This window comes from Megalopta genalis, unplaced genomic scaffold, assembly GCF_051020955.1.
Source record: "Megalopta genalis isolate 19385.01 unplaced genomic scaffold, iyMegGena1_principal scaffold0102, whole genome shotgun sequence".
Classification (NCBI taxonomy): domain Eukaryota; kingdom Metazoa; phylum Arthropoda; class Insecta; order Hymenoptera; family Halictidae; genus Megalopta; species Megalopta genalis.
The window spans coordinates 173,375-188,749 of NW_027476171.1; the positions used below are offsets into that span (position 1 = coordinate 173,375).

Here is a 15,375-nt window from a genome sequence, read left to right on the forward strand (position 1 = left end):
TTATACCGAAAAGCCGTTATTTCCTGCCTGTAATATTTCCTTCAACGCTGCCTACATCTGGTCGCCAAAATTCTCTCACCGTCACGTATTCCCCTTACCTTCTGCACAACACCAATTACCCAATTACCCACTTTTTCCCCAGTCTTATTACCTGCGCCACGGTCAACCTTCGAGACGCGCGGATTCTTCGTGAGATTCACTCGCAGGTACGATTCATACCTGCAAGTGACTGTTACTTCGGGGCGGTCACCTTTTTGTTTTTCCTATGATCCCTTGATCCATTGGTTCCAGATCAGATACTGTATTAGGTGATAAATATATAAATATATAATATAAATATATCAAAACGACTGCCTCTCTTTCTAGATCCGGAAAACTTGAAAAAACATTGAATCCGAGTGTCTCATTGAAAACTTCACGCCCCTAACGAATCTTCTTAAAAAACAAAACAGACAACGAACGGATAAATACTAACCAGACATCAACGCGTAAAAAATTTGGTTAAGACTCCGTCGATGGTCTCACCATCAACTCAATTCATTCTAAGCCAAGTACAGTTAGTCACCCTAGCGTTAAAAATTGTTATGTTATGTTAAAATATAGTGTTATTGATATCAGCCAATGTTAAAACCATTCTTTATCAACTTACCATCCGTATCACTCGAAAGAGTCATAGGAAATCGCGCAGACTCGGTGTCATACACGATTTAATCGGAGACTTACGACCTCCGTAGATCTAACAGTTCACTGTTCGACCTCGCCGGGAACGTTCTTCTCTAGCCAGTATTCTTGTTGGAAGTGCTTTCCATACAAGTCCACCTTCGTCCATATTGTAAACATTTTCCAAACTTATATTTTCTTCCTCTACCATCTTTTCAAAATCGATTATAATAGCATTTGATGCATCCTGATCAACACTAGCTTTCTCCCTGTCTATGTTTGATAAGCGTATGCCATGTTGTCTCTTAATCTTGTTAACCACCCATGACTCGCTTTAAATCCCGAATATGACGGAAAATTTTCTCTTAATTCCGCCACCTTGTCTAATATAAGAGCATCGGTTATACGGTCTCCTAGTATCCCTCTTTGTACGAACCATGATAATAATTTTTTATTTAGTATATCGTAATAATGTAGCTTTACTATTTTTCTTCGCTGAAGTTCGCGTTTATTTTTGTTTCCAAGCGCATTCATTTTTGTAGCATCATGTGAATGCGTTGAATTGTTCTAATGCCAATGCCATAATTTTTTCCAATATTTTTAATTGACAGACCTGTTTCTCGAAGATCTTTCAAAGCGTAAAAGCGTTGCTGCACGTTTAATGACGTATATTTTTATGTCGATGCCATAATATTAATAGTAAAGCTATGTGTATGTAATTTAGAGTGTAAAACGATTTTAAAAAACGATATTAATTGTCACAATTTATATATCACTAATTACACTGTCCGACAAGATTGTGACACTCCCTGAACAAGAATCCGAAAACCGAATTGCTCCATCACCCTCAGTTTTTTAAATAAACGAACTTTTGTAAGAACCCAAAATTTTCGACGAAAATGAGGTATTGCATGAAAAGTAAAAACGTTAGAAAGTTCTAATTAGTGTTAAAAGATAGAGGAGAGTTTCCCGAATATAATGGCATGCAATTTATTAATTGTTTTTGGTCCTAAATAACAATAAATTAATGTGAAAATTTAAAAAAGTGTCGACGTGAGCAGTTTCTGCGCAATATTTTTGTATTTTTACGAAAAGTTTTTTGTTCGGCACGAAAACTCTACCCAGGATCGGATTCTGTAGACATTTCTGAAGAAGAAACGGCCCGGTAAAAGCGTCGGAACGATATACATTTCGAGTAGATCGAGAAAATGTTCGACGGCAACATGTACACGACGTTTTGCCGCCATGAGCTTCGCTGCTCGCTTCTCTCTGTCTGACAGGGCCGAAACTACGCGTAATCGACACCGATGGAGAGATCCAATGGGGCATCCACTTTTCGTAAATAATATTTGAACTTTGTTTAGTACTTCAATGTTCTGTTTTTTTTTACATATTTCTGTGGATAATAATCACCAAACTGTGTTATATTTCACACAAAAAATCACACCAGAGTATTTGGAGTTGGTAACTCCTCTATCTTTCAACACCAATTAGAACTTTCTAACGTTTTTACTTTTCTCTTGCAATACCTCATTTTTGTCGAAAATTTTGGGTTTTTACAAAAGTTCGTTTATTTAAAAAACTGAGGGTGATGGAGTAATTCGGTTTACGGATTCTTGTTCAGGGAGTGAAGCTCTACAAGAATTTCATAGTGGCTATAGGAACCCAAAAATCGTGTCGGACAGTGTAAAAGTATGCCAAGTCTGCCCAAAGTATGCCAAATTTATAAAATTATATGCTTATCCATCGCTCGAAATTAATTTATATAAAAGTCACAAAATATATAGGAGCCTACTACCTTTTTTAGCTTAATTTTGCGAAATTGTTTAAATATTTCGTAATAGCGATACCTTCCATTTAATAAATTATTTAAACAACGATGAGAATAGAAACTGAAAAGAATTAATGGCCGGGAAGTGTGTTAAAATCGTATCAAATGTTCGAGTCATTATTAAAAGTACGGCTGTTCGTTGTTTAATCAATGACGTAATTGTAGCAAGTATGAACGTAATGAGTTAAATTAAACGGCGTGTAATTATTTCACGTGAAAAGCCGCCGAACCGAAAAGCGTAATTTAAAATAAATAGAGGGACCGAAGATTTAAATATTGGTGAGGAAACTTCCGATGGGGAATTAAATTAGCTCGTAGGAAATTTATTACAGGGAGTTGTTGGCTAATTAGCCGGCTGAACAACGTGATTGTATCATCAAATTTTTCATTTTATTTGATCTCGCAGAGCGTACAGAAGCATTACATCGGAATCTACTTTTAGAGTCCTACAGATCGATCGTCATCGCGTTCGCTGTAGAGTCATCAGAAAATCCAACGTGTATTGCTCATCTGCGATACAGAGAATGTGCCGAAATTAAATTTCGCAGTTTCACCAGGCTCGCTGAAATAAATCTACACATTGTTGGAATTATTATTCTCGCATCGGATAACGAATTTTTGCAATGTTAATTTAATTCCCTCTTTTAATGTCCCCGTCTATTTAATATCCTTAATAATTATTATTTAATAATCCCAGAAACTTCAATAAAAATCACTCAGGATTAATGAAATAAAGTTTTGAATTATTTTGTTTCACATGAATTGCTAAAAGTCCACATTTTGAATCCCCTAGGCGCTGTTGCCAGCACATAAACCAATAATTCCCTAGCCTTAAACTGCCACGGATTCGTGAAAGGTCGTTTAATATTTTTTGATTTTGCCCGAGCCCCATGAATCATGCGTTTAATTAAACATCTTATAGAAGAAGAGAAGAAATTTTAATTTTGTAGTGTAAGAAATACGTCGTGCTGCAAAAGTATCCAAACGTAACCTCACATTTACTAGATTCAGAGCTAAAAAATCAACTTTTCGTTTGAATAAAGATTAAAATAGATATTTACTGTATAGATGGACTTATAAAAATAACATTTTCACTAGACCACCACTCTGTCCCCAAACATTCTATTTATAAATCAAATCTATAGCTTGCCACACACTGAATATCCAGAGACAAGCCAGCAATTTATGAAACACAAAATTTCCTGGACTGAAAAACTGAAAAATCTCAAGCTGAAAAACCATTAATTTACTTAAGCTTCTGTCACGAAGGAATCCCAATATTATAATGTCTGAAACTGTTAAACATAACCTCACATTTTTTACACCTGAAGCTAAAAAGGAAATCAACTTTTCATTTGAATATGGGTCCAAACAATTCTGCTCTACATAGTAAAAAATCCCCTAGAATTTAATATCGTAAGTAACCTGCACTGTTATGAATTTATAATCCAATAATTCTCTAGTTTGCCACTTTGCGAATCCCTGTGGATAGCCACCAATTCATAAAACAAGAATTCCCCAAACTGCTAGACTCAGAATTGAAAATTTTTCCTTCTCAACCCTACGAACTATCAATTTACTCAAGCATCTAACTTGAAGGAATCTCGATGCAGAGTGCCGGAAACTGACAAACATAACCACACATTTCCTGAACTTGGATCTAAAAAAGTCAACCCGTCCATTTGAAGTAAGTTCCAAATAATTCTGTTCTGCATTGATGCAATTATAAAACAGAATTTCCCCCAGAATTCAACATTGTGAATCTCGTAAAACCAGGTTAACAAATAAACAAAAACTTCCCTAACCTGTTTTACTGTGAATCCCCGAAAGATAGCCACCGATTCATGAAACCGAAATTCCCTAGATTCATAAAATTGCCTGAATTCATATTTCAATAGCACCCCCGCGTTGGTTAACACTCCGAAGTCCCTAAATAATGCTCATTTAACACATTTCCTCACCTACCTCTAAGCTTTTGGGTCCTTGAGGAAACGAAAGTCAGTCATCATCTTGCCAAGGTGCATGGGATGAGTATGAGCCCTCATGTGCATGTGATGCATGTGATCAACAGGTCCTACGGCGGCAGCCCTTATCGCCTGTTGATTGCAGTTGCAGGTCATCCCTTCGCTTTGATGAGTGCAATGAGGCACCTTGACGATAGTTGGCTCAGGAACGACCACCATGGGCTTGGAGGGCACGACAACCAGTTTATCCTTGCAAACTGGGGGCACTGGGACCAGCTTAATGGTCTCGATCACCTGAGTCTGCGGTTCCACGATCCTCTCGGGCTGGGGCTGGGGCTTTACAGTGACCACTTCGGGGACTGGAGTCGGTGCTGGGACCTCGACTCTCCTTTCTACGATCTGCACCTTCGACTCCTGAGGGCAAGGTTGAGATGGCTGGATGATCTGCAGAGTCTGCACCGAAGGGACCACCTGCTGGTGCATCATCTGCTGGGGAACCACCTGTTGGGGCACCACCTGCTGGGGGACCACGAACGACTGCTGGGGCACCACGTATGCCTGAGGATGGAAAACTATTTCATAACACACACAAGCTCCGTCGGTACGAATTTTTAAGAACTATCAATTAGCGTTGAAGTTTGGAGATCGGTACTACGCCAACAGAATTCACAGTGGCGATGAAATCAACGATATGGCGGAATAGCAGAGTTGGACATTATACAAGTAGAATTTCATTTGAACAATCCGAATAAATTTTATGAATATTTTTTCGTACAGTTTGAAAATAAATTTTACGGATAAAATTTTATTCGACTAATCTTTCGAATAAATTATTCAAATATAACTTTATTCAAATAACGAATTCAAATAATGATTTGAATAAAGTTTTATTCAAATAATGATTCGCGAATAAAGTTTCTTTCAAATAATGATTCGAGTAAAGTTTTATTCGAATTATGTTACATTCAAATAATGATTCGAATAAATTCTCGAATAACGTTTCGAAGACATCCTTTGAATCAATTTTTCGAATAAATTCTTCGAATCACCGAGAAATTAAGTGTTACTGTAACCATAAGCGATAAAAAAAACTTCGAACGCATAAGTTCTCCCTTTAAATTATACAAATAATTACAAAGACTTATGACACAAAATGGAGAATTACGTGTACATTTTCATCGATCGAAATTAACAATCGATGAATTATTTACTAAATGAGAGCTCTTACGAAAAACGAACAACTTTTGTCGAAAACTTTAAATCTCTCACGATTCTCAAGAAATAACACAAAATCAAGATACATGCAGATCATAGTGAATTTATGCGTCGAGAGAAGCATGGTAAATTAGAAAGCACGACGCAATTGCTACCTGAGGAGCCTGGAAGACTCCCAGAGACTGCACAGGCTGCGGGGCCTGCTGGAAGCTGTAACTCTGCATCTTTGGCGCCACCTGCGATTGTTGCACCACGCTCAGGCCCTGCATTTTCATCTGCGACCCATCCTGAGACACCTGCTGTCCATTTTGAGCACCTGGACGGATCTCCACGCAGAAGGACGCCTGCTTCTTCAGCCTGTCCTTCTCAGCACCCGCATCCTCCAAATGGAAATCCTTGGGACTGATCGCCGAGGATTCGGCCATCTTGGTCTCCAGTTTGCCAGCTGGCATTGCTTGCACTGCCATCGCAGCTACCAACAAACCGCACAGACATGCTGTTAACGAATTCATCGATGTAGAATCGGTTGAACAATCGTAGCGAACTGAATGCTTGGACGATTTGGCTGGCTTTTAAACCGATTTTTCGGTGTGACGACACCGCTCACGCACTTTTTTCCGGAACGCAATAGTGCTGAGCGTGCCGAATTCCGACGTAGAGCAGCACGGGCGGGGACTGGCTTCGGGAAATGAGGATGAGGGCGAGAATAAGAATAAGAATGAATCTGAGAATGAGACTGAAAATGGGACTGAGAATGGGGCTGAAAATGAGGCTGAGAATGGGATTGAGAATAGGTCTGAGAATGGGTCTGAGAATGGGTCTGAAACCGAGAATGGGACTCAGATTAAGACTGAGTGTAAGACTGTGAATGGGAGTGAGTCTGAGAATGGGGCTAAGAATGAGACTGAGACTTAGACTGAGACTTAGACTGAGGCTGAGAATGAAATTGTATGTACAATAGTCGGAACGATGGTATTTCGAGAGAGCCGCTGTTTCTGTAGTAAATAGGAGAAAGTTGAACAAGGTAATTTTACATTGTGTGTCAAGCTCAAACGTCGGGGAGTGTGATCTTTTTTCCAAGGAGTACGTCCCTGCACTTGCAAAGTACACTTTTCTGTCGAATGAACGCTGCGGTTTTATTTACTTAATGTTAGCTTGCTTCTTTACGACGGCCTGAGGAGGGTTTGTTCAGAAAGTTGAACATGTTAATGTTTACGGTGATATTTTGGAAATGTCAACGCTAGTTATACAGGGTGTTCTATTTAAGACAAGCCTCTTAAATTATCTTGTCAAGGAGTTATTATAATTTTTATCGAGTTTTCATATAATTGTAATTACTAAACTGCGGATCTTTATGCAAAATATCAATTTTCCAACACGGTTGTAAGAAATATCTACATTGTGTAAAAATAAATTGTTTCTTGGAATAGTTTTGATAAGTCGAAAACAGTGTGACACATTTTTGCCATAAATGCATAAAAGTCTGCAGTCTGATAATTACAGTATATTCAGTATATTCGACACGGTATATTCGAATTACAGTATATTCGAATGTATTGGATACTTGTATTTAATGTAAATCATAATTAAATTACAATTTTTGTTCTGAAGATAATGGTAGTAAATTATAAGAGATACAATTAAATGTGCTATTAAAAGTTGCAACATCAAATGAAGGAAAAGAATTAAGATCATTCAAATACAGTTCCTACACAATTTTTATTGAAATCGTGCCCAAAGTAACTTGAAAATTACAGTAATAATAACATTGAGGTTACCGCAAATTTTTAATAAATATCGATAATTGAAATCAAAGTTCTGATTGAAATTAATTGATTGAAATATCAATGATATTAAATCACAATTAACTTACAATGAAAGTTGCTGTTAAAAGTTATAATATTAAAGAAGCCAAAAAGAAAAGTCATGGTCTTTTATATGATTTTCATTGTAAGTGTGCCCAAGTTAGTAAGATTGAATATTACAATCGTACTTATATATAAAGTGAAATAATATCGAATTTTCAATTAACATTTATAATCACAATTGAGTTACAATTCCAAAAATAAGAAACAAGTATAATAAATCAGATACTGACAAAATTTATCAACGAATCCATTGTCAAAAATTTGCCAATAAAGGCCGGTATAAACAATGTTTAAAAAAACATCCGTCCAATGAAAGCTTCCACAATTTCCACAAAGTCTTCGTTCAAAATACGTCCGAATTCATGAAAGAAACCAATTTAAATAATAAAAATAATAATAATTGCTTATAACGTTGCTAATAATATTTTCTCAACAATTAAATACGGAATCACGGGAATTGGCACGGAATCGCGGTAAAGGTCGCCCGCGTCGCGTTTCAAGGCCCGTATTTAACAAACAACGTTGCAAATAACGATTGCAAAGCCATATTTCGGCAGGCGGTGGTTTCTGCTGGCACAAGTTATTTGTAGCTTCATCGTATTTCGACATCGCGGCGAGCCGAATTTAGGGCACTTTTGACCGTTCTTGCCGGCAACACACTTTCATTATCGTCAGCATATTATGGTTGCGTTCCCTTTATCCCGGCGCGGCGCGGCGCCGTTCGCGCTTGTTTTCATACACCGACAATACGTAACGCACAATACATTACGGTAGACGCCGGCGATTTAATAATGCCGGCAGAGGAGGTGGCATTCATGGAGTTCTTTCGCAAGTGCAAAATATTCATGGAATATTGACCACGGAGCCGCTTCTGCTCCAATTTCAATTAAAGCGTTCCGCACGTCGAGCACGTTTCACCGCCAACAACCCAATAAACTAATTATTAATTGCTGGACCAAATCGTAAACGAGCGCTTTTTCTCCAAGAACGTTGATTCTCGTTCGATTTTTAAAGAGATCGCAGTCGCTCGGTGTCCGGGTGCTTCGTACACCCCCCTACAAAAGTATCAGAGGGCTTGCAGAAAATTCGATAGGAAATTGCCTGAAATATTTTAACTTATTCTTAAATTTACTTCTTCTTTATTTCTTCTTTATTTTCCATGTTTGTTTATTTTTAATATTATAATTTATGCTAAATAAATATAGTTCCAATACTTTTGGACGAGGATGTATATTATTTTGTAACGCTCAATGTGCTCTAGAAGAATGCACTGTAACGTGCACTGTAGGGTAAGGGTCCCAATTACCGACACATTAAGCATGATTTTTTGTTCATCTGTTGCATATATATATATAAATACTTGTAGAAAGCATAAATTTGATGTGAAATTAATGAAGAATAAAAATAATGCAGATGTCCCAATTACCGACACTTGAAAAAGCTACTTGTACCAATTATTTTGACCCAAACACCGATAAGATATTCATTTTCGAAATTATTTATACAAAAATTAACTGTTAATTCTAACGTATCCAACTTAAGTGAAACTATTAAATTATATTAATTGCATCATTAACACTTTGACTACGTCACCTGTATGCGAGTGACAAAATTATTTAAAATCTAATTTCTATGCTCATTCATAAAAGTTTCTTAATTCTATTAAGATTTGCAATAGATAAGAATGTTGAAATAGTAATCGATGTCATATTACTTTGCTTTGCAAGTTTAATTTAATTGATTAATCAATTAAATGATTAATCAAATATATGAAATTTTGAAATGTTTTAGTATTAATAATAAAATTGTTAATATATGAATAATATTAATATTAATAATATTATTAATGAATAACTTTTAAATGATCTAAAAGTATCCCATTCTCGCTGTTTATTTAGGAAAAATTATACGAACGTACGAATATTCTTTTATATAGAAGTGTTTTTCTAAAAATCGGAACAACCAAAACAGAAATTGATCTTCGGTCATTTTTCGAAACGAGAGTAATAAGATCATGGACTTAAAACTTTGTGGACAGATTAGCTGAAGCCGGAATAGTCTGTAAAATTCTTTCCACGCCAGAGGAATGGTTCTGTCGGAAATTATACTGCTTCTTGCAACGCGCTCTCGAAAGATTGCATGGCGGCCATAAAATCAACCTGCTTTGTTCTCCGAACGAGAGGAGAAACAAAAAGATTGTTAATCTGCTGGAGTGTAGCGGTTCCCCGGCGTGGAATATATGAAAAATTCTAAAACAGTACGGTAAAAGAAATGGATAAAGCTGGAAAGGGAAATTTGATTTTTATCAAGAAATGGAGCCGTTGTTTTGTTACTCGAAGTTCTAAGTTTGCGGATGTCAATTCAGTGTTCCGCTCAAATGTTTGTATGCAAAATGGCTGATTGCATTTCGAGGCGAGCAAGTATTTGATTTATTAAAATAGAAATACTTTCAAGAATCGTTTACGCGAATGTCAATTTTATTTTTGGAATGTTTGTTGCGTTAATATATCTTGTCGAAAAATTTAAGTCAAATTTGAATAGTTACGCATAAAATCAATTTTAAAGTATAACAATTAAGACAGCATTTAATTAAAGCATATGTAATGATGCGTATATAGAACAAATAAATAAAGCATAAACAATTATGTTTATACAAAATGAATTTGAAATAAGGCGTCACTAAAATTACATGTAGATATGTATATTTTCGAGAAGACATTAATAATTATGTACATATAGAGTAAATTAGAAATAAAATATGAATAATTGTATAAAATATATCGTATAAAATATACCCTGAATAAAATATAAATAATTACGTATGTGTATATAGAATAAATCGTATAAAAGATATAAATAATTGTGTACATGTAAAAAGAGTTCTAAATGAACTATAAATAATTATGTATATAAACTATAAATATTGAATAAACTCAAAATAAAACTAGATTATTATACACAAAATAAATGAATTGAATGCAACAAATTTAAATTTTGTAATTTTTAATCTAATATTACTGCACATTAAATCTCGTTGAAATACTCATGTTAGATTTCGATGGTAATATATGAGAAAATTTGCGCGATTAAAATCAATGCAGTCTGCAGCAACAACAGTTAGTATGATATGCATGCCAATGTATTCACGCAGAGCGAAGAGAATCTCAATCCACAGGAAATAAAAACCAAACTCACTTTTGTATTCGAAAAAAGCATTCGATTATCGGCTCTAGCTGAATCATTTATATCCGATAACGAAACGAAAATATGACAACGCAGGAGCGAAGGATTAATATTTTTCCAGAACTTCTGGATAACCCTAATCTCACGGAAAGCTTGCAAATTTTGTATCAAACTTCTCATCATTCATTTTATAAAAGTTATTTAAACATTTTATAAGAATTATAGAAACATTTTCTAAGAATTATAACTACATTTTGTAAGAATTACAACTACATTTTGTAAGAATTATAACTACATTTTATTAATCGAGGAAACATTTTCTAAAAATGATAGAAACATGATAAGAGGTATGGAAGTGAGAGACACAGGTTAATTACTTAACACAACGTGGTTTAATAAACATTAGTACAAAACGTGGCTAGCGTGCACATGGGTCCCACAGACTGTGACCATAAGAAACAAGCAGAGTGGTACGCGGTGGACGCGCCGGTGACGCGTCGGCGACGACCTCGGGGCGGCCAGGATGAGGCACTAAGGGATACGAAGATATCCCTAACAAAACATTTAATAAAGATTATAAAAACATCTTACCAAAATTATAAACGCATTTCACAAAAATCATAAAAAATTTTATATACAAAATTATATATTTGATAATCGTCGTATTTATAGAATATCATTCGTAAACAATTCTATTATAACATTATAATATAATTATTTAGTCTAATCGTATTATAATAACATTACAATTATAAAACATATCTAATTAGATATGTCTAATTATAAAATTCGACAGATTTACTTATTATTCATTTAGTTACTCATTTATTATTAGTGCTGGTTCCTAAATTCAAGAAAACATATAAATTAACAAAGGATTAACAGCGTTTTTATTTTATTTTTATAATGAAAAATCTTTTCGATGATAAAGGAAATTCTCCAATTTTAATTTTTGTAATATGATGTACGAGGACGAGAATTTCCATGAATATTGTAATTATGTAATGTATTATTAAGTGTTTTATTCAGTCACGTGGGAACAGAAATGAGAGATTAATGAAATTAAACGGTTAACATTAAAAGAATGGTATCAATGGAATACTGTTCGAGTCATTGCAATTGGAAATTAGATCGTGAGCAGGTATTTATGCAATATTATATAACAGGCCTGTTTTAGGAAATATTTTAAGACATTCGTCCAGATAAAATATTTAACGAAACATTGATTAGGAAATTAAATATGCTACAATTTTTTTAACGACATTAAATTTAAAAAATTAACTGTTATTGGCAGCCTTTATTATACGAACTGGTGTCACAGTCTAAATCAAGCTTTATACGACATACTATTGTGTTCAATAGTACAGATGTAGTATAATTATATACTATATCTGTATTATTGAATACAAAACAGTGTAATAAAAAAATTTAAGTAACTGTAAAAACACTCGAAACTTCAATGCGAAAGTATGGATTGAAATAAAATTATTATTATTATTGTTATTATTATTAATACTGAATATAATCTTATTTATTACACAAATCAATAAACACTGATTACTATATCTGAAAAATACAATAACGATGCTGCTGAACACTACAGGGTACCCCAAAATCTGCTGTATAAGTAATACTAATTATACTGCTTGTATAACTAATACTAAGTAATTGTTCCATTATGCAAACGTCCACGTTGTTATAATTAATTCGCATAACCGAAGTTCTACTGTACAAAATAATTATCCAAATAAAATAGACTTTTAAACAATGTCGTACGCCATTATGGTTGTCGGTTTTGCCGCGTCGACGTTACAATTATTAGAACAAGAAATTGATCAAAAACACCAATTAAACATTTTTCAACGTCGACGTTCAGCGTTCGGACGCGGAAAAAAAATTGATTCTTGGATCTGGAGAAGCGAGGACGGTGTTCGTTTGATCAACAAACTGTTGAGAGATTTCAATACACCGTAGATCGAGCCACAGCTGACCGGGCAGAAGTTGGTTTCGTCGGTCGTTTCCGTTCACCTTAAGCTGTTCTGCGATTCCGCGCAGGGATTATTTCTTTCATCCGCAACGTACGGATACTTTCTCCACCCTCTGTGTGTCTGTAAAACTAAGTCTCAATCTCGGGTTCTTCCTTTCATCGGAAACCATGAACTTTTCTTATCTCCGCCGGGTTTTGATTGGAACTACGCCGTCGGAACGGAGAGAACAGCTGCGACGTAGCACGTGTCAGATCGTTTCTATTAAGGGGACTTATCCAGTTGTCTATCCAAAAGGAACAGCTACATTTTCGCCGTTCATATTGTTGGGAAAACGATCTCGCATTTACTCGTGTGAGTCTTTTTTATTTTTCAACAGATTTTTAATATTTATGATTTTTACAGAACAAATCGCATTGTTCTCAATCATGTCAATTTTTTCGTTGTTTTTAATTTCAGAGTAGTTTAATTTGTTGCGTAAACCGTAGCGAGACACAGCTCATTTTTTAACATCGATATTGTTGTCTTGTCTTTATTTGTGTGAGTTTTCCTATTATTAAGCAGATTTTTAATATTCACGATTTTTTTAAATTAAATCGCATTGTTCCTAATCATGTCTAGTTTTCTTGCCGTTCTTTACTTCGAAGTAGATTAATTTATTGCATAAACCGTAGCGAGACAGAGCTCATATTTTAACTTCGACATTGCTGGAACAATTATTTTGTCTTTACAAAATGCGAGTTTTTTTATTTTGAGTGGATTTTTAATATTTATGATATTTGAAAAACAAATCGCATTGTTCTTAATCGTGTCAACCTTTTTCGTTGTTTTTCACTTCGTTGATTAATAGTTGCAAGAATTATTTTGTTTTAACTTGTACCAAATTTAAACTTTTACGGTGTTTTTTAATGTTTCTGGTTTTTCATTTTGACGTAGACTAGTTTGTTGCATAAATTATAGTGGAACACAGTCCTTGTTTTAACGTCAACATTGTTGCAAGAGTCATTTCCTGTTTCAATAAGTTTTTTGTAGTTTCTTTAATTTTGTAGATATTTTTAAACATTGCAACTTCTACATTATTGGAATAAATTATTTTGTTCTCAATTGTGTCAATTTTGTAACAGTTTGTTGCATAAATCATAACAGGGCACAACTATTTTTTCAAGTCCCGCATTATTAGAAAAATTATTTTGATTTTATTTACATTAAATTTTGTGTCACTTTCAATCGCTCTAATTGTAATATTATTAATTGGACTTGTCTAATGTTTCAATAATCAGTAATCTCTAAAAGCATATAAAATTAATTCGTATACGATAACAGTTATTGTAAATGAATCTGTATTCTATTTGCATAATAACAATAATATTTAATCAAATTTAACGACTATTACAGTATTCATAACTGACGATAAAAATACATGGAAACAGTAATTACTATTCTATTTAAAGTAGATAAGAATTCATTATTCTGTTGTAATTCTTTTAAATTCAAATTTTAATATATCAGGATTACCAGCTATACATTATTAACCTTTAAATATGATGTTAGTAAAAATAGTTATCATTGTTTGTAGGGTGCACGTCGAGTATACCCAATACTAAAACTCCGCGATTACAAAATCTCTCGGGTTGTAAGGCCAATTACGCTGAGCGACGGAATTAATTAGTATCGCTGTTCGTCTAATTAAAGATGAACAGCTGTTTTATTTTAACTGACACTTACTGAGCGAACAAGACACAAGACACCAATGGCCGATGACTAATGACACAATGACTCATAATTCATGACCAATGACAAAGAGAAGAATCGGTTTCGAGCTTTTATACCGTTTCGTGGACAGAAGACTAGAAATTGATTGACCAGTGACGCGATGAAAGGGGATGTAAAAGTGACGTAGCACGCAGTGCCGCAGGTAGTAAGAAACACTGGACGGGCGACCGAAGCGGTGCGTGCTAACGACCCTGTTATAAAAAATGCTGCCGATGAGGCGTGCTTTACTCGAAAATGCAGAAATGACTTTATTGCCGGAAAGAAGACGGCTCGAAAAAATCATAAACTTAGAAACTGCAATTGTTCCGCGTTAAAAGTATTATAGAAGCTATCTATATTAATAAAGCATACGCGGCTCGACCGCTTGACCCAATACCGTCGGGGCATAAGCATACAAAAGATTCCGAAAATTACCAAACGACACCATCTGTACTGCAAGCGTCTTTCCACACACAAATAAGCGACCGTAACGATAGTATCTAATTATCCGAAAAGCCGTTATTTCCTGCCTGTAAGGTAATGAAAGTACATGTTTCAAAGCTCTTAGGTTTTTATATTTATAAATTACAGTAGGCATAATCTTATGTGTGCCTAACGCATTTGCACATAAGCCAATTGTAATTCTATCTTTTTTCGCCTCATGTCCACTAAGACTTTTTGTTCCGCGTTAAAAGTATATAGAAGCTACCTATAGTAATAAAGCATACGTGGCTCGACCGCTCGACCCAACACCGTCCCTACCATACAATAGATTCCGAAAATTACCAAACGACTCTATCTGTACTGCAAGCGTCTTTCCACAAACAAATAAGCGACCGTAATAATAGTATCTAATTATACCGAAAAGCCGTTATTTCCTGCCTGTAATATTTCCTTCAACGCTGCCTACATCTGGT

At 34.9% G+C, this 15,375-nt stretch overlaps 1 protein-coding gene across 1 annotated transcript; it reads right to left on the reverse strand.

Moving 5' to 3' along the window:
• Nucleotides 1-2,859: 2,859 nt before the first annotated feature.
• LOC143262259 (uncharacterized) lies at nt 2,860-4,956 on the reverse strand. The gene is made up of 2 exons (XM_076528167.1): nt 4,457-4,956; nt 2,860-3,001 (listed from the first exon to the last, which is right to left on the reverse strand). The coding sequence occupies exon 1, from the start codon at nt 4,939-4,941 to the stop codon at nt 4,459-4,461; it is 483 nt and encodes a 160-aa protein (XP_076384282.1). The 5' UTR covers nt 4,942-4,956; the 3' UTR covers nt 2,860-3,001; nt 4,457-4,458.
• Nucleotides 4,957-15,375: the final 10,419 nt, after the last annotated feature.